Source organism: Trachemys scripta, chromosome 16, assembly GCF_013100865.1.
Source record: "Trachemys scripta elegans isolate TJP31775 chromosome 16, CAS_Tse_1.0, whole genome shotgun sequence".
Classification (NCBI taxonomy): Eukaryota; Metazoa; Chordata; order Testudines; family Emydidae; genus Trachemys; species Trachemys scripta.
Genome location: NC_048313.1, coordinates 22368557 through 22392203, shown reverse-complemented (window position 1 = coordinate 22392203; position 23647 = coordinate 22368557). Strand labels below are relative to the sequence as shown.

General features: G+C 45.0%; 1 protein-coding gene across 2 annotated transcripts in view; it reads left to right on the top strand.

The window, feature by feature from the left end:
* The first annotated feature begins 5602 nt into the window (after window positions 1-5602).
* Window positions 5603-23647, top strand: part of HDAC7 (histone deacetylase 7) — a 203504-nt gene continuing 185459 nt past the window's right edge. For both annotated transcript variants that reach the window (XM_034792076.1, XM_034792075.1), the window contains exon 1: window positions 5603-5763. In XM_034792076.1, coding sequence (XP_034647967.1) covers window positions 5745-5763 — 19 coding nt within the window. In that variant the 5' untranslated portion in view covers window positions 5603-5744. The remainder of the gene's footprint in view (window positions 5764-23647) is intronic.

Genomic DNA, 23647 nt, shown 5'->3' with positions numbered 1-23647 from the left:
CCAGAAGGAAACACTAAGCAGAGAACTCCAGACAGCATGCATGCCAGAGCTGGCTCCAGGGTTTTTGCCGCCCCAAGCAGCCACACCACCCCCCTCGCAAAACCAAAAACAAACAAACAAACAAAAAAGCCCCGATCGCGATCTGCGGCACTTCGGCAGGAAGTCCTTCGCTCCGAGTGGGAGTGAGGGACCCACTGCCGAATTGCCGCCGAACAGCCGGACCTGCCGCCCCTCTCTGGTGTGGCTGCCGCAAGCATCTGCTTGGTAAGCTGGTGCCTGGAGCCGGCCCTGATGCATGCACCCAGTGTACACCACCCAGTGAACTCTGCCTGAGTTGGGGAGGCTAAGGAGAGCAGCCCCATAGCCACAGACAGCCTCTCTGGGGACGAAAGGCATCAGCTTGAAAATCCTGGAAAATAAAGCCATCTGTTTATTTACAGGGCAACAGCAGGCAAGTTTCACACACATACACTGCCCTGCCAGTCTGGTCTGTGACAGGGGACTTCTTCTAGGGGCCATGCTATTTAGTGCAAAGGCTGTTGTTGGGTTTGTTATAAGTGAGCTGGAACTGAGACCCACCAAACTCAGCTCATACAAGTGCCACTAAACTTACATTTGATGGGAGTAACTTTCAGTCCCCTCTCAGCTGGGATGGATTCAAACTAGTGACCTGCAGCGGAAAGGTTCATTAACAGTGATCTGAGGCATGTGCTCCCCATATGTGCTAATGTTCCACCCGACTTTCTGGAAAGATCAACTTGTTATATCAATTTCTGACCTTTTTGGTGCTGACACAGGCAGGGTCTCCCATCCTCTGGACACACAGGCAATATCTCCCACACATTGAGGTCAGATTCCTTCAGATACACTCTGCAATTAAGTTGAAAGAGCAATTTTCATTACCAAATTGCAAACAATAAAAATAAAACAATAGATATTAACACAACACCCAAATTCACTTCTAAATAAGACATTTTGCAATATAAATTCATTTTAACAATTACAGTTATCTCAGGGTCCTCCCTTAGAGGAGGTCCTAGACATATATTATTGGTGGTATTATTGTTATTTATTTATTTATTTATTTTTGTATTCCAGTAGCATATAGGGGTATTAGCCCATGGTTAGGGCCCCATTGTACAGGCCGCACTACAAACACAGAACAATGAGACAGCTCTTGCCCTGAAAAGCTAATAATCTACGTAAAAGAAGAGAGACAACAGACAGATGGAGGGAGAACAAGATAACAAGGAAAAAATTATTTTAAAAAGCTATATTAAAAGACTACTAAAGACAGAAAGTCAAACACCCAACAGTTTGGGAGCACAGTAAGGGCTAATAACTAGACGTGGCATAGGTTAATTCTGAGCTGGCTGGGAATTTTTTGATAGAATGTATTTTTTGCTGGAAAATGCCAGTTCATCAAAACTAAAACTTTGTGCAGGAAAGGTTCAGAGTCAATTAATATTGCAACTTGAAACATTTTTGAAAAAATGTTTTGAGATTGTTTAAATGTTTCATTTTATTAAATGAAATTGTCTGATTGTTGATATAATAATAAGCTAATGATAGGAATAAAGTAATTATAGTTTAAAAAACATAAAAGAATTTTAAAAAAGGTTAACATCAATTGACCTGAACCAAAAAAATAATTGGGGGGAGGGGGGTTAGTTCTTGGAAATGTTCAGTGTTTTGATTTTTTTTATCCCAATTTGGATAATTTTGTCTGAAATCCCAAATTGTTTAATGGGATGGGAAAACTGTTTCCTCTTCCAGTTTTGCCTAATATATAATTTGTATGCAGTGTTGTTGTAGCGCTGTCGGTCCCAGGGTATCAGAGAGACAAGGTGGGTGAGATAATATCTTTAATTGGACCAACTTCGGTTGGTGAGAGAGACAAGGTAGAGCTCTGCGTAAGCTCAAAAGTTGTCTTTCCCATCAACAGAAGTTGCTCCAAGAAAAGATATTACCTTACCCACCTTGTCTCTCTAATATATAATTTAACACATTCCTTCTGAAAGGCAGTGTGGCAAATTGAATGAGACTCGAGAATTTGTAACATTTCAAAAGCTCCTAACTAATTTAGGAGCCTAAGGCCTACTGTCAAAACTGATTTAGGCACTTGGGGGCCAGATTTTTAAAGGTATTTAGGTGCCTAAAGAGGCAGTTAGTTCCATAATGGGATTCTTAAAAGCACTTAAGTACCTAATTCACATTTAAGTCAATGTCTATTTGTTACTAGAAGCTCTGGGAAGGCATCTGGGCTATTTATTTTCATTGCTGCCAAACTTAACCAACAAGCAAGTTCTCTACATGTCTCTGGGAAAACTGTTTGCATGTAAGCATATATTTTTGATGCATGAATGGATGTAAATAAACTGGTTAAAATGTTCTGATGTAACAATTTCCATCAGAAAATGCTGATTTGACTAACTTGAAATGTTTCACAGGAACATATCAATTTCATCAAAATGTTCATCGAGAAATTATTAAAATAGTTCATTAAGATCAAAAATATTTACTTTTGACTTTATTGTTTATAATATAATAAGTCAAAACATTATTATATTACGCTAAACAATAAAGCTGAAACAAAATATTTCAATATGGTTCAAATGACATATTTCAGAATACTTTTTTTTGTGAAAAATTCCAAGATTTCAACTTTTTGTCTTGCTTTGGGGCAAACCCAAATTTCAAACTCTCAGACTTTCCCAGGGGATGGATTCTGTTGTTCAGACAGCAGCTATACGCATAAATGTTTAGGTTTCTGAAATGAGGCCTCAGGACTCTCAGTGCCACAGAGTTTAGACATAGTGATGCTGCAGATGTGCCAGAGTGTGGCATATTATTATTTATTAGTCTACCCCTGAAGACAGATGGGAGCTGAGAGGAGGGGTGTTGGTGGTGTTGGTGTTGGGAGTTTACTTCTATATAGGGCATTGGTGAGATCAATCCTGGAATACTGCATCCAGTTCTGGTGTCCACATTTTTAAAGGCTGTTGAAAAATTGGAAGGTGTGCAGAGAAGAGTCACAAAAACAATTTGAGGGCTGGAAATAATGCCTTGCAGTGAGAGACTTAAGGAGCTCAATCTGTTTAGCTTATTAAAAAGATCAAAGGGTAACTTGAAGACAGTGTGCAAGTACCTTCATGAAAAGAAAATACTGGGTATTATAAAGCTCTTTACTTTACAGGAGAAAGGCAGAACAAGATTCAATGTCTGGAAGTTAAACCCAGACAAATTCAAATTAGAAGTAAGGCACAATTTTTTTAACAGTAGGAGTGATTAACCATTGGAACTACCTACTAAGGAAAGCTGTAGATACTCCATCCCCTGATGGCATTATAGCCAGACTGGATGCCTTTCTCTTAGATATTCTTTAGCAAACACAATTTATCAGGCTCAATACAGGGGTAAATGGGCAAGATTGTCTGGCCTGTGTTATACAGGAGGTCAGACTAGATAATCACAATCGCCCTTTCTGGCTTTACAGTCTTTGAATCTTGTGAATCATAGAATCATAGAAGATTAGGGTTGGAAGAGACCTCAGGAGGTCATCTAGTCCAATCCCCTGCTCAACGCAGGACCAACCCCAACTAAATCATTCCAGCCAGGGCTTTGTCAAGCCGGGCCTTAAAAACATCTAAGGAAGGAGATTCCACCACCTCCTTAGGGAACCCATTCCAGTGCTTCACCATCCTCCTAGTGAAATAGTTGTGATGTTGCACCCCATAATACTTTATAGAAATATGCTTATGAATGTAAATATGATATAACTGGTATATGTTTTATGCTACATATGTTTTATGCTACATATGCCATGTAACATTTCTTTGCAAAGGTTATGTTCTACTGAATGCATTCATCCTATTTGTATGCATGTATGATTTTTATATCTGAAGTTATGAGCGTTGGCTCTATGCTTGTATTTAAAGGGTTTGCTGTAGGAAGCACATAAGACAGATTTGGTCAACATAGTGTGAAGGGGTTATTCAAGTAATTGGGAGTACTTAACTAACAATGAACATTGAAAGATGCCAATCCACATCTGAGATTTCCTGGGAATGTTCAAACTAACATGTAACAATGGCATCGGCCTGTAAAGAACTGAGTCATGCATGGACATGTGACTTGCCCATGTGATTCCAAAGCTTCATCTTGTACCTGTGATTCTGCTCAGGAGAAAGACTATATAAGGCCCTGGAAAACCCCTCCATTTTGTCTTCAGTTGACTTAAGAGATAGCCTCTCCACCCCAAAGAGATGCCTGAAAGAAACTGGAACAAAGGAGAGTAGCTACGAGGGTGTGAGTGATTGCTGGACCCAGACTAGGAAGGAGTCTAGTCTGTCAAAGAAGCTTATTGGAACACCTCTGAGGGTGAGATTTACCTGCATTTAGTTTTCTACTGTATTAGGCTTAGACTTGCGTGTTTTTGTTTTCTTTTGCTTGGTAATTCACTTTGTTCTGCCTGTTATTACTTGGAACCACTTAAATCCTATTCTCTGTATTTAATAAAATCACTTTTTACTTATTAATTAACTCAGAGTATGTATTAGTACCTGGGGGAGCAAACAACTGTGCATATCTCTCTATCAGTGTTATAGAGGGCGAACAACTTATGAGTTTACCCTGTATAAGCTTTATACAGAGTAAACCGGATTTATTTGGGGTTTGCATCCCATTGAGAAGGGGGTGTTGGAGACAGGAGCACTTCTTAAGCTGTTTTCAATTAGCCTGCAGCTTTTGTGGGACGTGGTTCAGATCTGGGCATTAGCCTTCTTGGCAACAAGGGCACGCTGTTGACTGTTATCTAGCTTCTTGATCACTAAGAAGGCCTGTGTCTCACAAGCTCTGGGTTCAAACCTGGCTGAGCTCTGGATTTCCTGTATCATCTTGGGCAAGTCACTTGATCTCTCTGGGCCTCAATTTCCCCCATCTGTAATATAAGGATAATAACCCTTCCTCTCTGTCTTAATAATAATAAAAAAATATGTGACCTCCCCTTGTGTTTCATGCAGGGAATGGTGGGTTAACACCAAATCAGTATAATGTCAGCTTTACATGTTAGTTAACCCTACCCAAAGAAGATATTGGACTCTTCCCTCCCCGTCCTTCAAAAAAAAAAAAGAGAGAGAGAAAGAGAGAAAATACTCTCTGATGACAACTTTCCCCCAGCCCACAAACACGAATTTTATTAGCTAAACCCTCTCAGATGCTGCATACCAGATTAGTAACATTTCGGTAACACATTGCTAACATTTGACTCATAGAAACTTGGAAGGCTGGAGTCGGGGGAGGAGGGGAACACTTTGGATTCCAATTCCTTTTTGTTTTTTAAATGCCAAAACTTCTCTTTGCTTAATCAAAAAAGTGCTTTGCATCTGACAGTTTCCATCATCTTGCATTGTGCCTGTGTTACGAGGGGTTGGTGGGGAGCGGGGCTATGTGTGGCCAAGAGGGGCACCCAGAACAGCTTAGCTAACTTTTCTTCTTCAAGCCTTTTCTTTTTTCTGCGTTCCCAGGGCCCGGTTGGCCAGGCTTTCTAGGTTTGATAAAGCATTTCCTTCCATTGTCATTCTATACGGCCTCTGGGCCCTTCTCTCAGTCCCTCCCCTTCTGCCTTCCTCTCGCTCTCTCTTACTGAACCTCAGTGAATCTTGTGATATAAAGAAAGCAACTGCCTCCCTTAAGAAACAGCTTGAACAATGAGACCTCATCTTCAAGGGCTTTAATTCCTCTGGATGCAAGGACTAAATCAGGGTGAGTAGCTTGCCTATTGTCCTGTTGGTTGCTGGGATCTTCTGCAATTATGACTGTGTTTCTGCCTGCAGTGAAATAACTGTGAACATGGTAGGTGTTTTAGATCCTGGGCTCCTCTCCTATTTCTCTTGTGTGGAGGAAGGGCAAAAGCTAAAGTTTCGAAGCATGTGAAAAACACCGAGCACTGCTTGCAATTGTGCTGAACTTTGGATGTATGTGAAAGAGTAAAATGTCCCTGCCAGATACAGTGGGCAAGATTCTGCTCTCAATTACAACTCTAAATTTGGAGTCACTCCATTGGCTTGCTGAACAGGCCCACCTGTGCAACTGAGCAGACTGGATTTTCAGCAGGGCAGGAGGGATTCTTACCTCCTCAAAGTGTCAGAAAAGAAAAACAAATATTATGCAATACAGCTCGGAGTGTGATCCTGAGCTGGGCTCTGGGAGGAAATCTTTCTCATTAGTATTGACAAGGTGTAATCCCAGGTGCAATGTTTTAAAGGACCCCCCAAAAGAGATGCACCTGCGATGGAAACCCTAGTATCATGTCTGACAGAAAGACCTGGTAATCTGTGGATTTTAATATTCTGAGTTTAAGAGACAAGAAGTTCAAGGGGAAGATGAGTTGTCTGGGCGCAGCAGCCTTCTCCGGCTGACATGCATATCTCGTCTGTTACCTGCCTTTAACAGACTCTTTTCCAGTCTGGCCTCATGTAAATCTGACCTATTTTGTATGTAACCTATTATGACGGATTTTGTATGTGAGATAGAATGAAAGGGAACTATACGGGAGGCAGACTGAGAAGCAGGGGAGGTTTTCAGTGACCTGAAGCTTAGCTGTGCTAGTATGGAAAGAAGAAATGGTTTGCTATCAATGTTTGGGGAATGATCAACTTCACCCATTGCCACAAGAAACACTAGGGCTCAACATCTGGGGTCTCTCATGGTGCTAAAATACTATTTCATGTGGCTCATAATCCACCAAACAGAGCAGATTTTGGAGACAGCTAGGTCAGCTGGGGGATATGGAGGGCAAATTCAAGGGGGATTCATAGACATTAGGGGCCATTATAGATAATATAGGTCAGCCCAGCTCCCCCAGATGTAGCTGCAGACTGCCATTAGCTGCCTTCTAAGATGCCTATTGTTGCTCTTGTTCGGAGTAAGGGACTGCAGAGTTCATCATCCTACTGGAGTGGAGTTTGTTGAACCAGCAAGAGAGGGGAAGGGAGGAGTTGGAAAGTTTACAAAATATGATTTTGTGCAATGTGATGACTTGTAAATGACAATTTTCTCTGGAAACTTCCTTTATGTCCCTGACTTTCTACTACCTAAACCAGGCCCATTTCTAGGGAAGGGAAGAATGGGACGGGATACAGGAAGTTATGAGTCAGATACCAACTCCTTCAGTTGTGTAAAATTCCCATCATTGCTCCTGGAGGCTAATCCTTATCCTGCCTGCAATGTCTGAAGGATGGTGAACACAGACAGAAAAGTGTGTGTCATGGGAGGTTCCCCTCCTAGACATAACGGCATGCAGGGCCGGCGCAACCCATTATAATTTGGGGGGTGGTGACGGCAGAGGTATTTCAGTGGCGGGACCTTCCGCCACCTCTGTGGGGGACGGCATTTTGGGGCGGGACCTTCCGCCGCCTAGGGCGGCAGAAAAGGTGGCGGTGCTCCTGACGGCACGTCTTTTGTTCTTTACACAAGAAACCACACAGGCAGAGTTGGGTCCCAAATGATTGTGTTTACTAAATACACACACAACATGCTGCCCTAGCTACATACACACACTGCTGCTCTGACTGATTTCTGGTGATTTCTAACACAGTGAGCACCACTAGAGGGCTCACAAACTATTTAATGGGATACTACCCAAATCTTGTACACTACCCATCTATTGTCCCCAGGGCCAGCTCTAGCGTTTTTGCCGCCCCAAGCACACCAAAAAAAAAAGCCGCAATTGGAGGCAGGTCCTTCGCTCCCAGAGGGAGTGACGGCCCCACTGCCGAATTGCCGCTGAATGGCCGGACGTGCCGCCCTCCTCTTCATTGGCCGCCCCAGGCTGGTGCCTGGAGCCAGCCCTGATTGTCCCAAATTCCTGTCCCCTTGCCTTGGGGTGGTGAACGCTTCTATCATTTAGGGTGGCAGGAGTCATTACAGCACGCAGAGATCTAACATTTTTATTGGCATAGTTTGTGGTATGGATAGATTCTTAGTGTAATTGAAAGGAACAGTTGGTAACTTGCATGTAAGTCCCCACAGCAAACCTACAGTGAGAGCACAAAACCATAAAATGGTCATGGATTAAAAACTGGCTAACTGATAAGTCTCAAAAGAAATAAACAGAGAAACATCATTGAGAGGGTGTGTATCAAGGGGGGTCCTGCAGGGATCAGTTTTTGGCTCTCCAGTGTTTAACATTTTTATCAATCACTAGGAAAAAAACCATAAAATCATCATTGATAAAGTTTGCAGATGACACACAGTTTGAATGAGCCGTACTTAATGTAGAGGACAGGACACTGATATAGAGCAGTCTGGATTGCTTGGTAAACTGGGCACAAAGTAACATGCATTTCAATGTGGCCAAATGTAAACTCATATATCTAGGAACAAAGATGCAATTGCCACTGACAGTAACAGTCAGGTATGGGATACTGACAATAAAATGGCTGCACCTAATTGGGTGAGGAATCTGGGCAAAGCCAAGCAGAAACAACGAAGATGTCTGAACACCAATGCAAGGAGCCTGGGTAACAAAATAGAGGAACTAGAACTACTGGTGCAGGAAGTGAAACCAGATATTATAAGGATAACAGAAACATGGGGGAATAGTAGCCATGACTGAAATACAGGTATTGAAGAGTATGTAGTGTTAAAGAAAAAGGTGGTGGAGTAGCACTGTATATTAATGAGGCAGATTGTAAAGAAGTTAGAAGTGATGGAATCCGTTGGGGTCAAAATCACTTTGGAGAAGAAAGGTAACAGAGGTTCCACTAGGATAGTACTTGGTGACTGTAACAGACCCCCCCCCCACCCCAGGATTCAATTTGGATATGGATAGAGACCTTTTCAATGTTTTTAATGAAATGAATACTACTGGGAATTGTGTGATTATGGGATACTTTAATTTCCTGGATATATGTGCTATTAATAGTTGACAGATTTCTTCACCAAGTAATCACCAAACTGACAAGAGGTGATGCCATTTTAGATTTAGTATTGGACCTCAGAGAAGAACTGGTTGTGGAGGACAACTTTTGAGTGATCATGAGTTTATTTAATTTAAACTAAAATCAAAAAATAAACAAAACCAGTCTGCAACTAGGGTCCTTGATTTCAAAAGGGCAAACTTTAAAAAATTAAGGAAAGTAGTCAGAGAAGTGGACTGATGAACTCAAGGATCTGAATGTGAAGGAGGCTTGGAATTTACTTTTAAGTCAAAAAGAAGAACAGGAGTACTTCCGAAGAAGTGGGCTGTAGTCCACGAAAGCTTATGCTCTAATAAATTTGTTTATTAGGTGCCACAAGTACTCCTGTTCTTCTTTTTGTGGATACAGACTAACACGGCTGCTACTTTGAAACCTTTTAAGTCAAAGTTGCAGAAACTGTCTAAAGCCTGCATGCCAAGCAAAGAGAAAAAAAATCATTGGGAAGGGGTGAATAAGAGAGAGCCTACAAGGATGGAAGATGGGATAGATTAGCAAGAAAAGCTATCTCTTGGAGGTCAAAATGTGTAAGGAAAAAGTGAGAACTGACAAAAGCCAAGCAAAGTTAGACTTTACAAAGTACACTGAAATCAATTAGTAAACGGTTCTTTAGCTATATAAATAAAAATAAAACAAGGGAAGAAGAAGTGGGACTGCTAAACAATAAGGATGGTGGTGGAGATTAAAAATAATCTAGGCATGGCTCAACACCTAAATGAATATTTTGCCTTTGTTATTAATAAGGGTAATGAAGAGCTTGGGAGCAGTGTCAGGGAGGCTAATGGGACTGATGATATGGAAATAGAAATTACCATACTCAACATGGAAGCCAAACTCAAACAGTCAAACTGAGGGGCCCAGATAATCTCCATCCAAGAATATTAAAGACTGGAAAGGGCAAATATAGTGCCCATCTATAAAAAGGGAAATAAAAACAACCCAGGAAACTACAGACCAGTTAGTTTAACTTCTGTGCCAGGGAAGATAATGGAGCAAGTAATTAAGGAAATCATCTGCAAACACTTGGAAGGGGGTAAGGGGATAGGGAATAGCCAGCATGGATTTGTGAAGAACAAATCATGTCAAACCAATCTGATAGCTTTCTTTGATAGGATAACGAGCCTTGTGGATAAGGGTGAAGCGGTGGATGTGGTATACCTAGACTTTAGTAAGGCATTTGATACGGTCTCGCATGATATTCTTATCGATAAACTAGGCAAATACAATTTAGATGGGGCTACTATAAGGTGGGTGCATAACTGGCTGGATAACCGTACTCAGAGAGTTGTTATTAATGGTTCCCAATCCTGCTGGAAAGGCGTAACGAGTGGGGTACCGCAGGGGTCTGTTTTGGGACCGGCTCTGTTCAATATCTTCATCAACGACTTAGATATTGGCATAGAAAGTACGCTTATTAAGTTTGCGGATGATACCAAACTGGGAGGGATTGCAACTACTTTAGAGGACAGGGTCATAATTCAAAATGATCTGGACAAATTGGAGAAATGGTCTGAGTTAAACAGGATGAAGTTTAACAAAGACAAATGCAAAGTGCTCCACTTAGGAAGGAAAAATCAATTTCACACATACAGAATGGGAAAAGACTGTCTAGGAAGGAGTACGGCAGAAAGGGATCTAGGGGTTATAGTGGACCACAAGCTAAATATGAGTCAACAGTGTGATGCTGTTGCAAAAAAAGCAAACATGATTCTGGGATGTATTAACAGGTGTGTTGTGAGCAAGACACGAGAAGTCATTCTTCCGCTCTACTCTGCTCTGGTTAGGCCTCAGCTGGAGTATTGTGTCCAGTTCTGGGCACCGCATTTTAAAAAAGATGTGGAGAAATTGGAAAGGGTCCAGAGAAGAGCAACAAGAATGATTAAAGGTCTTGAGAACATGACCTATGAAGGAAGGCTGAAAGAATTGGGTTTGTTTAGTTTGGAAAAGAGAAGACTGAGAGGGGACATGATAGCAGTTTTCAGGTATCTAAAAGGGTGTCATAAGGAGGAGGGAGAGAACTTGTTCACCTTAGCCTCTAAGGATAGAACCAGAAACAATGGGTTTAAACTGCAGCAAGGGAGGTCTAGGTTGAACATTAGGAAAAAGTTCCTAACTGTCAGGGTGGTTAAACACTGGAACAAATTGCCTAGGGAGGTTGTGGAATCTCCGTCTCTGGAGATATTTAAGAGTAGGTTAGATAAATGTCTATCAGGGATGGTCTAGACAGTATTTGGTCCTGCCATGCGGGCAGGGGACTGGACTCGATGACCTCTCGAGGTCCCTTCCAGTCCTATAATCTATGAATCTATGAAAGAAACTGGCACATGAAATTGCAAACCCAATAGCAAGGATTTTTAATGAATATGTAAACTCTGGGATTGTACCTTATGACAGGAGAATTGCTAATATAGTTCCCTATATTTAAGAAAGGGGGAAAAAGTGATCTGGATAATTACAGGCCCATTAGTTTGACCTCACTTGTATGCAAGGTTTTAGAACAAATTTTGAAAAAGAATAGTTAAGGACATAGAGGTAAATGGTAATTGGCATAAAATATAATACAGTTTTACAAAAGGTAGATTGTGTCAGACTAACCTGATCTCTTTCTTTGAGAAGAGAACTGATTTACTAGACAAAAGAAATGCAGTAGATCTAATCAACGTGGATTTCAGTAAAGCAGTGGTCGCCAACCTTTTTATGCACAAGATCACTTTTTGAATTTAAGATCAACCCAAGATCTACCCTGCCCCTTCCCTGAGGCTCCATCCCTTCCCTGAGGCCCTGCCCCACTCACTCTATTCCCCCCTCCCTCTGTCGCTCACTCTCCCCCACCCTCACTCACTTTCACCAGGCTAGAGCGGGGACCTGGGGAGCAGGAGTGAGGGGGTGCAAGCTCTGGGAGGGAGTTTGAGCGCCGGAGTCTTATGGTCACACTGCACCTAATCTCATAGAATCCTCTGGACATTGGGAAACTGAGGCACACACAGCATTCATGAAGAATAGTAAGACTCAGATAGGCTCACATACAACATAACAAGGGAAAATTCATGAGTTTTACTTTTTATTAGTGTCATTTGTGGTTTATAGATCCGAAATCCTTCAGGGATTGTCACAAATCAGTGTAACAGTCCTAACTGTGGGGTGTTGTCATGGAGTCACCGGGATGATGCTTTGGAACTACTCCCTGCGAAGCCAGTCAGGACTCTAGGGGAGCCTCCTCTCTCTGAGCATACTGTCGCCAGGGTAAGAAACTTACACAGCTTCGACCTTCCTGGGTCTGACCTCAGAGCATTCAGCATCCCCTTCCACACCGTGCGCTTCCTGCAGCGAGTCCGCCCAGGGGAAGCCAGAGGGCCCTGTACCGCAACTCTGCAGTCAGAGGTGACTCTCAGCCAGCTGATAAAACAGAAGGTTTATTAGTCAACAGGGACACAGTGTAGGACAGAACTTGTTAGCACAGAAATCAGTGACTTTCAGCCAAGCCCATCTTAGGGGGAGGGGAGCCCAGAGCCAGGGCTCTGGTCCTCCCCGTGGGCCCCAAGCCAGCCGAGACTGACTTGCTTCCAGCTACCTGGCCCCTGCCCTGCCCGTTGCTCCTCCTCCGGCCTTTGTCTCGCTTCCCAGGCCAAGAGTCACCTGGTTGCATCCCCCTTCTGGGTCTCAGGTTACAAAGGAACAACCATAACATTGGTGCAGGCAGCTGGAGCAACCCCCACAAAAGTCACACATGTTTAGTCCCACCACTTAGGTATTGGTGCAATACACAGGGAAACTGAGGCACACACAGCATTCATGCAAAATAGTAAGACTCAGATAGGCTCACATACAACATAACAAGGGAAAATCCCCAATTCGTCACAGGTGTGCATTGGTTGAGCCTGGGGCAAGGGATTGGGGGACAGGAATGAGGGGTGCAAGCTCTGGGAGGGAGTTGGATTGCAGGAGGGGGCTCCAGGCTGGGGCAGCATGTTGGGGTGCAAGAGAGGGTGAGGGGTGCGGGCTCTGGGAAGGAGTTTGGTGCAGGAGGGGGCTCTGGATTGGAACAGAGGATTGGGGTGCAGGAGTGAGTGAGAGGCGTAGCCTCTGGGAGGGAGTTTGGGTGCAGGAGGTGGCTCCGGGCTGAGACCAGTTGATCATGATTGATGGGTTGGTGACCACCGCAGTAAAGCATTTGATACAGTTCTACGTGGGAAATTATTAGTTAAATTGGAGAAAATGGGGGTTAATATGAGTCAATACTGCAATGCTGTTGCAAAAAAGGTAAATGCAATTTTGGTTTAGCTTATCAGAGGCATAGCATGCAAGTCGGGGGAGGTGATCGTACTGCTCTGTTTAGCACTGGCTAGGCCTCAGCTGGAGGGCTGTGTTCAATTTTGGCCACCGCTGTATAGAAAAGATGTAGAGAAACTGGAAAGGATCCAGAGAAGAGCGACAAAGATGATCAAATGCAAGCCATATGAGCAAAAGGCTGAAGGAACTGGGTATATTTAGTTTGGAATAGAGAAGATTAAGGGGGGACATGATAGCAGTTGTCAAATACTTGAAAGGCTGCCATGAAAAGATGGAGAAAATTGTTCTCTCTTGCCACAGAGGGCAGGACAAGAGGCAATAGGTTCCAACTACAGCATAGCAGATTTAGAGTAAATCTCAAGAAAAACTTCCAAACTGTAAGAACAGAAGGACAATGGAACGAGCTGCTGAGGAAAGTCACGGAAGCTCTTTCACCGGAGGTTTTCAAAAGGAGGCTGGAGAGCCATCTGTCTGGGATGGTTTAGACACAACAAATCCTGCATCTTGACAGGGGGTTAGACTAGATGACACTTGTGGTCCCATCTAACCCTATGGTTCTATGATTCTATTAGTCTATGAGAATTGAAAGGTGAGTAAGGAACTAGTTAAAGGGGAGATTACAACAGTCCATGCTGAATAGTGAACTATCAGGCTGGAGGAAGGTTACTAGTGCAGTTCCTAAAGGATCAGTCTTGGGACAAATCTTATTTAACACTTTCATTAACGACCTTGGCACAAAACATGGGTGTGCGCTAATAAAATTTGATGATGACACAAATTTGGGAGGTACTGCCAATGGAGAGAGAAGGACCAGAACAGCACACAAGAAGATTTGGGTGACTTTGAAAACTGGAGTAATTGAAATGGAAGGAAATTGAATAGTGCAAAGTGCAAGGTCCTGCACTTAAGGACTAACGACAAATGTTTTTGCTATAACCTGGGGACGTATCAGTTGGAAGCAACAGAGGAAGAGAAAGGCCTGGGTGTATAAGTCTATCGCAGGATGACTATGAGCTGCCAATGTGATGAGGCTGTGAAAAAGGCTAATGCAGTCCTAGGATACATTAGGCAAGGTATTTCCAGTAGAGATAGGGAAGTGTTATTAAAAGGTACTGGTGAGACCTCACCTGGAATACTGTGAGCAACTCTGGTCTCCCATGTTTAAGAAAGATGAATTCAGACTGGAACAGGTGCAGAGAAGAGCAACTAGGATCATCTGAGGAATGGAGAACCGACCTTATGAGAGGAGACTTCAGGAGTTTGGCTCTTTTAGCCTAACTCATAGACTCATAGACTTTAAGGTCAGAAGGGACCATTATGATCATCTGGTCTGACCCCCTGCATGCTGCAGGCCATAAAACCGTCCCTACCCCTTCCCTGGACTCTGCTGTTGAAGTCCCCAATCCTGTTTTAGGTGACTTCAATCGGCAGAAACCCTCCTGCTAGAGATCCCTGCCCCATGCTGCGGAGGAAGGCGAAAAACCTCCAGAGGCTCAGCCAATCTGCCCTGGAGGAAAATTCCTTCCCGACCCCAAATATGGCGATCAGTAAGACCCCGAGCATATAGGCAAGAGTCTCCAGCCTGACCCCTGTCAGCCATTATACAATTTACCTACCATTTCTTGGTTTTCCTTGACTACTATGTTTTACCATTAAACAAAAGGAAGACTGAGGGGAGATACGATTGCACTCTATAAATACACCAGAGGAATAAACACCAGGGAGGGAGAGGAGTTATTTAAGTTAAAGGCCAGAGCTGGCACAAGAACAAATGGATCTAAACTGGCCATCAGTAAGTTGAGACTTGAAATTAGGTGAAGGTTTTTAACCATTAGAGGAGTGAAGTTCTGGAACAGCCTCCCAAGGGGAGCAGTGGGGCAAAAAACCGAACTTGTTTTAAAACTGAGCTTGATAAGTTTACGCAGGGGATATATTGATACCCTACACACTATTGTAACAATTTTTGTACAAAATATGCTTGTGAGGTATCATTTGAAAACTAATGATCATTCCTACAGTATTCCTTAATATTCATCAACACTAATTGATCATGAATAATGATCATCACTGATGATTAATATTCTTGTGTAGTGTATGCATATGATGTGTATTAAGAGTTGTGAATATATGCTGGAATTAAGACTAAAGTGTATGTAACCCAGGTATGTCAAGGGGAGTTATTTAATAGGGCTATCCTAAACAAAGGAATTTGTGTTTATACCTCAATTTACCTATACATTGTAAATAGGACCATCAAAGCAGCAGGATGGCAGGAAACAGAACAATTTGCTTTTCAGCAAACACAAGTGGGGAAAGAAAGAGCAGGGAGTTTTCTTCACCACTTAACTCCATGTCACCTTCTTCACAGCATGAATAAACTTTCCTTTGAGAGGTAACCCTCAGAAGAATCCACTTCAAAGGTTTATGGGTCTATAAAGAGGGACTGAACCTCAAGTGAGAAACAATTGAATCAACTGATTGTATTCAATATTACTGTATTATAAACGTATATAGTGAGGTCTTTTATGAAAGCCTATGACACAATCGTGATTTATATCACTGTAAAATATATGTATTAACACTGTATAAGGAATTATGGGTACTTAACAATATTATGCTTTACAGCCTGTGTCCAAACAAAGGGACAGACAGGTTCCCCTCCAGACAGGAGAGAAGGCAGATATCTCCTGTCTCCAGTGAAATTAAGCAAGGTGTGACCAGAAACAATGGAAGCTCTATTTACATAGAAATCAGCAGGGGAATGGGAAGCCCTCAGGAAGGGAAGAGCAGCATGAGGTCATTCTGCCCCCGGAAACAATGTCTTTGACCTTTGGGAGATATAAGCAAAGACAGAAGTCATCTTTGGTATCCATCACTAAACAGACACAAGAGGCCAGAGCTTTTGCAAGCTGAGAAAGATATGTCATTCATCCAAGGAGGTGAGGGGAGAGCTTGAAGTCTGAGGAAACTGAATGTAGGTGAGAACCCATCTTGAACCAAGCTTGTATAATCTTCCTAGATTAAGTTTTAGACTTTTACATGTGTGTTTTCGCTTTTGTGTCCTTTCAAACTTTATTCCTTTTACTTGGCATCACTTAACCTATGTCCTATTATCAATAAAATTGTTTTAGTATTAATCTAAACCTCAGTGCTGTGTTTGAATTAAACTCCAATTAATGTGGCAAGCTCGTGGGGTTTTGTGTCTTTAGAGGAACAAATGAACCTTATTATTTCTTTGAACTGTCCAGGAGGGGGCTGGACATTGCAGAGCACACAGTTTTGGGGAAATTCAAGACTTGGAGGGTGTTGGAGTCGCCCTCCTGTTTGTAACCAAGGCTGGTGGAAGCCAGAGAGGGGGTGTGGGGCCGTAGACAGGCTGCTGGGGTCAGAGTTGCTTAACCAAGTCTGTCTAGCAGACAGACACTCAGGGTGTGACGTGTGTGCTTGTTGCTAACTCTAAGCATTCCAGGCAGAGAGCTACAGAGGCAAAGCATTATGAGTAAGGCTACATTTTATTCACGGGTATTTTTAGTAAAAGTCACGGACTGGTCACAGGCAGTAAACAAAAATTCAGGGCCCTTGACCTGTCCATGACTTCTACTATATACCCCTGACTAAATCTTGTGGGGGGGGGGGGGGTGCCCCCGGGGACTGCCCCCCCCCCCCCCCTCCCAGCAACATGGACGGTGTTTGGAGACCAGGGCCCAGCATTAAGCCTCCCTAAGTCTGGTCTTTGTCTAAGGTGGCTCCGGGGAGGGGAGTGTGTTGTAGCCATGGGAAACCACAGGAAATCCAGCTCCCCACCCCCACCCCCTTCCCTTAACTCTGCTGATAGCAGTCACCCTGAGCTTGCAGATTCTGAGTTCAACGCCAATTCCTGCACCCAAACCACTGGCATGTTAGGGACACCTTGGTTGAGAGAACCAGAAATCACCATGGGTGGGGGATCATATGCTCTATTGTTTGCGGTACAAGTACTTGTAATGAAAACTTCCACTGTCTCCCCTAGGCGACCCTATGTGATATGAGTCTCTTGAGGGTAACAGAGGCAACAAGGGAGCCGATGCTGCAAGCATCTGGGTACAGACCTGGTCCTTATGCTGCTATGCTGCGTACCACAATGGTACTAGCAGAGTTAATGCTGGAGTGACATGGGAAAATGTGCTACCAGGGTGGAAGAAATAAGGCAGTCCTCCCCAGAAACCTTCTGCAAAGGATTGCAGAGTATCTCCATGAACATTTCCTGGAGGTCTCCATGGAGGAATCCTGAGCCATCACTGTGCACATAAACTGTCTTTTCTAGGAGACACTCTCTGCGTAGCTGGAGTGGCCACTGGCAAGCAGATACTCACTGCACCTCACTGTTTTCTCATATTAAACATAAACTATAAGAGCATGTAACCCCGACGGTGTGCTTGCAATTCTATACTCACCCGAGGTGCCTTCCCCAGCATCACACTCAGACACAATGCTGTCCTGCATCTGGCTGGACTGCTCTGGGGTTAAAAATAGCTCCTGGCTCTCAGGGAGAATGGATCCCCTACTTGCCTGTCTCCCATTTTCCTCCTCCTCCAGAATGTCCTCCTCGATGTTGCCTAAGGTAGACAAGGACTCAGACTCCTGTGAGGTAGCCATGCTGCATTTGGGGTAGTGGTGGGGTCACCGCTGAGAATCAAATGGAGCTCATTGTAGAAGCGGCGTGTTTGCGGTGCAGAACCAGAAGGACAGTTCGCCTCCCTTGTCTTCTGGTACGCCTGCTGAAGTTCTTTGATTTTCACGTGGCACTGCTGCGTGTCCCTGGTGTAGCCCTTCTCCTCCAAACCCCGCAGGGCCGTCCTTACCCATATGCAAAGCACGCAGTTGCGTAGGGCACCAAATTTCCTGGTGCCTGCGCAGATGCATGCTGCTCCAGCCCCTACTCCGCCTCTTCCCCAGGGCCCCCGCCCCTGCTCTGCCCCACCCTTCCCGCCCCTTCCCCGCCCCCACTCTGTAGCAGGGCCGGGTCTGCACTCACCAGCAATGGGAAGTACAGCGACCCGGCCCCAACCGCACCGCTGGTGAGTGCTGGGGGGTGGTTCCTCTCGCCCCCCAAGCCAGCACTGCCCCCCCTGCAGAGGCCTGAGGCCCACCCCCCCCCACAGAGGCCTGAGGCCAGCCACCGCCCTGCCCCCTCCGCGGAGGCCTGGGCCCTGTAGAGGCCTGGGGCCTGCCCTCCCTGTGGGGAGGGCTGCGTAGGGCCCCAGAATAGCTAGGGACGGTCCTGAAACCCTGTGTGATCTTTTCGTAGATATCAGCGTTTCTATGGCTGGATAGGAGCTGTCCTGCACAGACTCTTCTCCCCACAGACAAACCAATAAGATTTGCCACCTCCTAATTACCCCCAGCCTGGAGTGAGTTTGGGGCATTGAGTCGCCCTGATCAACTGGGCTGCCGAGCTCCCCACGCTGATCGAACAGGAAATGGGAATTCAAAAGTTCCCGGGGCTGTCAGAGGGGAGGGGATGTTTCCTGTGTACCTAGCTGCTGTGCAGCGGAGTATTGTGGGACACCTTCTGGAAGCCAATTGAGTCGATTTACACAATGTTGCATCTACACTGTCTCTCTGTCGACCCATCAACATTGAATTAAGCACTACACCTCTCCCAGAGGTAGAGTAATTAACTCGACATAACAGGCAACTTAGATCAGTGGGAGGGACCTGGTCTGTCGACCTAAGCTTGTATTGCCCCTTCAACGTCACTCTTTTAGTCTTTATGCCGGCATCCAGCCTTGTGGTCGGTGTCCTCCCCTGAGGCTGGATCTCTGCCAGACTGGCTGTAGCTGCGCTCTTGGACGGCTCCCTGGACAGGTCACCTGTTCAGTAAGGAGTCACTTGCCCCCCTCTGAGCAAAGTTCAGCTTCCCTTTTGAGCAGAAAGCAACAGAGGGTCCTGTGGCACCATGCTAGCTCTGTAGACAGTTGAGACTCTTGGGGCAGAGAGGACAGTTTCTCCTGCCTGCCTGACTCCTAATCTATCAGGGCTCTGGGGGTGTGGGAATCAGGGCTACCCCCTCAGAGCACTGACGCTGGCATGTGGAATGAAGCGCCATAGAAAACAGGACTGTGGACTAGCAGCACAGTCTTCAGCCAGAGCACTAACTCAGAGTCAGGAAACTTGGGCAATATTCCCAGCTGATCTTCCTTTGTACAGTGCTTTGATACAGGTTCAGTAGCTAGGGGTTTCTTTTCAACAAGACAACACAAAACCATCTCGAGCCCCCACCCAGTGACCTGGGACAGTTACACACCACCCCCGGGGTGCCTCGAAGAGGCAGTACTTCCCCACTTGCAAGCACAGAGTCTGAATGTAGCAAAAAAACGTTTAATAAAAGGAAGGAAGTAACCAAGCATGAAATTGGGAAAACACCGCAAACAGGGTTCATAAACAAACCATGAGCAAAAGACCCACCTCCAAGTAAGTTGGGCAGTGTCCTTTTCCCTCAGGTTCTTATGTCCAACAACCAAAAGTCCCTTTAACGTGCCCGTCCCTTCTCTGCACCGCACTAACAGTTGTTGTCCTTGGTGAGGGCAGACCCAGAGTTCAGAGATGCATCTGCAGAGTTCACTTCCCACCCTGTGTGGAGGGTAAGAAGGCACCTTATTCACTCCACTGCCCTGGCACTCACTCACCATTCCTCTTTGCCGGCTGCCCCGCCGCCTGATCACCACACTTGTCTGCAGGGCTCCTTTCCTCCCCACCAACCCCCTTACCAACCAATCACCACGCCTCTCTGCCGGCCACCCTGCCAGCCGATCACTGGGATGTGTTCAGGTCTCACCACCTAACAAAGCTCTCAATGATTTCAGCTGTTAGTGAAGGGAGCATCAATGCTGGTAAACCCTGGGCAGTCTCTTGCATCAGAGACACTGTCCCAAGGCATGTTTAACACTTAGACCTAGATATCTGTAGTGTGTAACAAGACTCTCAATTGAGTCTTAACCAGCTGTTATTACACAGAGGAGAGAGGAAGGGTCAAATAGTATCTAGGACCCACCCCCACCTGATACTCCCTTTCCCCTTGCTTGTAGGTATGGCAGGGAAAGCAGCCAGACAGCAAGGGAGGTTAAAAAAATGCCACTCAAGAAACAAGGAAGTAATGGGGCTGATGGGACATGAAGCAGGGCAGCACAGGGCACTGAGCAGGGACCCAGAATGCCTTCCACTCACCTCCCCCTTTCCGCAAGACCTATCTAGAGAGCTGCACCATGGGATAGCTGCCCTACAGCGCTGCTCTCATCAGTGAGGGTGATGGAAATGCTGGTAGTGTAAACACTCCCTGACACCTGAGGCATTGAGTGAGTACACAAACCAGCGCTTTATTTTCACCGGTTCACTATCACCGGTGAAATTTACAGTGCAAAAACTCTGTAAGTGTAGACATACCCTTAGAAATATCAGGAATATGAAGTCTAGTCTTCTCTGCTTTTTTTGGTCAGTCACTTTGGAAGATTAGACAACTGAATTGTGAGTTTATTGTCAGCCCTTAGCTGATGGGATTGGTGTGTTGTTTCTTTAACAAAGAAAGCTCGTTCCATCTCTTTGTCAGGTGCTTCAGTTTGTTATTTATAACAACAAAGGTTTTTAAACAGACTGACTAAAAATCACTCTCCTCAAGTATTCAGGTTTCACTTCTGTGATACCAGTGGTGTCATAATCCCAGTAGTCCGCCGGCCACCCATAGTCTTCCAGGAAAAACAAGTTAGACAAGACAGAGCTAAATTTCTAAGGTAAAAAATAAATAGGAACAAGAAAAATATTAAAGGCCACATAGTGAGATTCTTTCTCACATGGAGTCTCAGGGTCTTACTGCATAAATAGTCCCACTGAACATATGAGGCAGGAATCAGCATCTTATTCAGCATGTACAAGGGGATAACAGTCTGACCCTTAACTAAATACTTTCAGGCCTTCTGCATAATGAAAGGGGTGGGAGGAGGAAAGGGGAGAGGCAGAAATCCCTCTGTAGCTCATTTTTAATTCATTTTGCCTTCCTGTGGTTTTGGCTGGGACCACAGCAGGTATGGAAATAGAGCTGGTGGGGGTAAAAAAAAATCAACATTTCAATTTTTTGAAAAATGTTGATCAGTTCTGATTTGAAATCCTATGAGGAAGCTAATCTCCCTAGATTTCCAGCCCAATTCAAAGCAAAGAGCACCAAACCTTCCTCCGTCCCAGGGCTTCTGAATTTGTACATTTCACCCATCGCTAGCAGGCCTTACCCATGAGCCTGCTTCTGAATCCAGCGGCAACAAAGTGCCTCTGGCTTAGCTGAAAATGTATCTGCAGGCTTATGGACTTTAGGAATGGACACTAGACCAGGTGGAGGTCAATACGAGCCATGGCTGCTCCATACCACAGGGGTTCTCATAAAATAAGAGGAGCCGGTACATTCTCTCAAAATCACATTAACTAGACAAAGGAGTTTAGATCAAAAATGTGCATCCGTGACATGTTATTACACAAATGACCCTATAATTTGAGTGGACAATCCAATGGAGCCATTGTCCTGCTGTCCTTGTCAGACTTTTCTTGGGCAGCAGCTGGGGTGGTGGGACTGGGGGCGGGGGAAGAGGGCAGTTCAACAAATGCAGAGAAAACCTTCAGACCTGGTGGGAAGATTTCCAAAGGCACAGGTAGGCCTCCAGGTCCCACTGACTTTCAATGGGAATTTGGCACTGATGGAATTTTCCATTTGTACCTTGGAAAATCTTCCTCCAGGACCTTTGTGGATCCACGTGTGTGAAAAAGCCCTGTTTTCCCTTTGTATCAGCCCCCTGCATTCCAGAAGCCCATGCCTGCTGTTGTCATTTACCCAATGTGGACATTGGCCAGGTTTTCAATGGAGAGATTTTTTCAGGGACATTGCATGCATCCTCCTGGAGAATGGCACAGCAGCAGCTGGCCCTGGGTATCTGCCAGGCCAGGGCTGTGATTCTACTTTGGGAAGGACAAGTGGCCAGTCCATGACTAGACTGGGAGCTCTCCGAGCTATAATGGCCAGAGTGAACCATTACTGCAGAAAGGGAGCATCACCATTATCCAGATCCTACCCCCAGCATTTGCCCTGAGCATTGGCTGGGGGAAAGGAATCCTCACCACTGGGTGATGGAAAGGCACAGAGTCTGCTATGTGGATACGAGTCCAGCGTGACGTAGCCTCCATACCTCTCACCATCTTTCTGGGGTGGGAAGTTCTGAATGATCATAGCAACTTCCTCCTCACCCTCCCAGTAGCTGACTCCACCACTATCTCCACCCTCTGTGAAGCTGTGCTCTGTGGCACTCAGGTAGGGGGTTATACCCCTAGCATCCTGAACATACATACCCCCCTTCACTCTAAAGACAGAGGTTTCCCTGTGTTGGGACCCCGCTCACTATTAGTGGGAGAAGGGAAATTTGGGCCTATGTGACTAGAAATAGCAACTGGTAGAGGGGGGCGCACTACAGGGACTCCATAAAAAAACAAAAAAGAAGTTTCAGCTAATTATTCACTGGAGGGCCTTCAATTTTTCCTTGCAGGGGAAACTGGTTCTGTTTATTTCCCTTTCTAGCAGAGGAAACCCCTGCTCATCTATTTCAGTGCATTCCGCCTCCCTTCACCCCTCCATCTAATTACTGGTTTAACCATCTGTCAGAAAGATTACAAGGAGAACTTTAAGACGCTCTCAGTAAGGATGAGATTACACAACAATAAAGGCCCAGTGGCCTTAGACCTTTTCACTGTCACAGCTGCATCCACTAATATCTTAATAGCTCCAGGGTCCTGATGGACTCATCTCTCCTGATGGTGCCATCATCTCTGTGCACGTAGGCATTTTGGAAGGAATTGTAATCGTAGAACACCTGCTTCTGCAAGAAACCAGCTGGGTCTCTCATGTATCTGGCATGGATCTCCCATTCTTATCAGATTTGTGTTACCGTGATGGTTGTCATCAGGATTTCTCTGCTGTTCTTAGAGCTCTGTCAGGATCTTGGGGTATTTTTCATAAGGAAATGTACAGTTATCACTGAAAATGTAGTTCCCTGGTACAACTGCATTGATTTCAGTGGAGTCACTCCAGAGACTGATTTGGGCATTGAGTCTAAAGCCTATTGGGAGCTGGGATCTACATTTTTCTCACATAATTTATTGCTGTAAATAAACCCTTTCCCCTCTCCCAGCATCCCTAATGTAGTGTATTGAAAACTGTTAAAATTACAAGCTATCACTTTAAGTTTGTAAGAGGTTTCCTGGGCCTTCTTGCAGTCCCGGCCCCCCGCCCCACTCAGCCCCCCCGCCCACCGCTCTCCCCTGCGGGGGCAGGAGGCAGAAGCTTGGTCCTGTGGCAGCCAAGCTCCCCC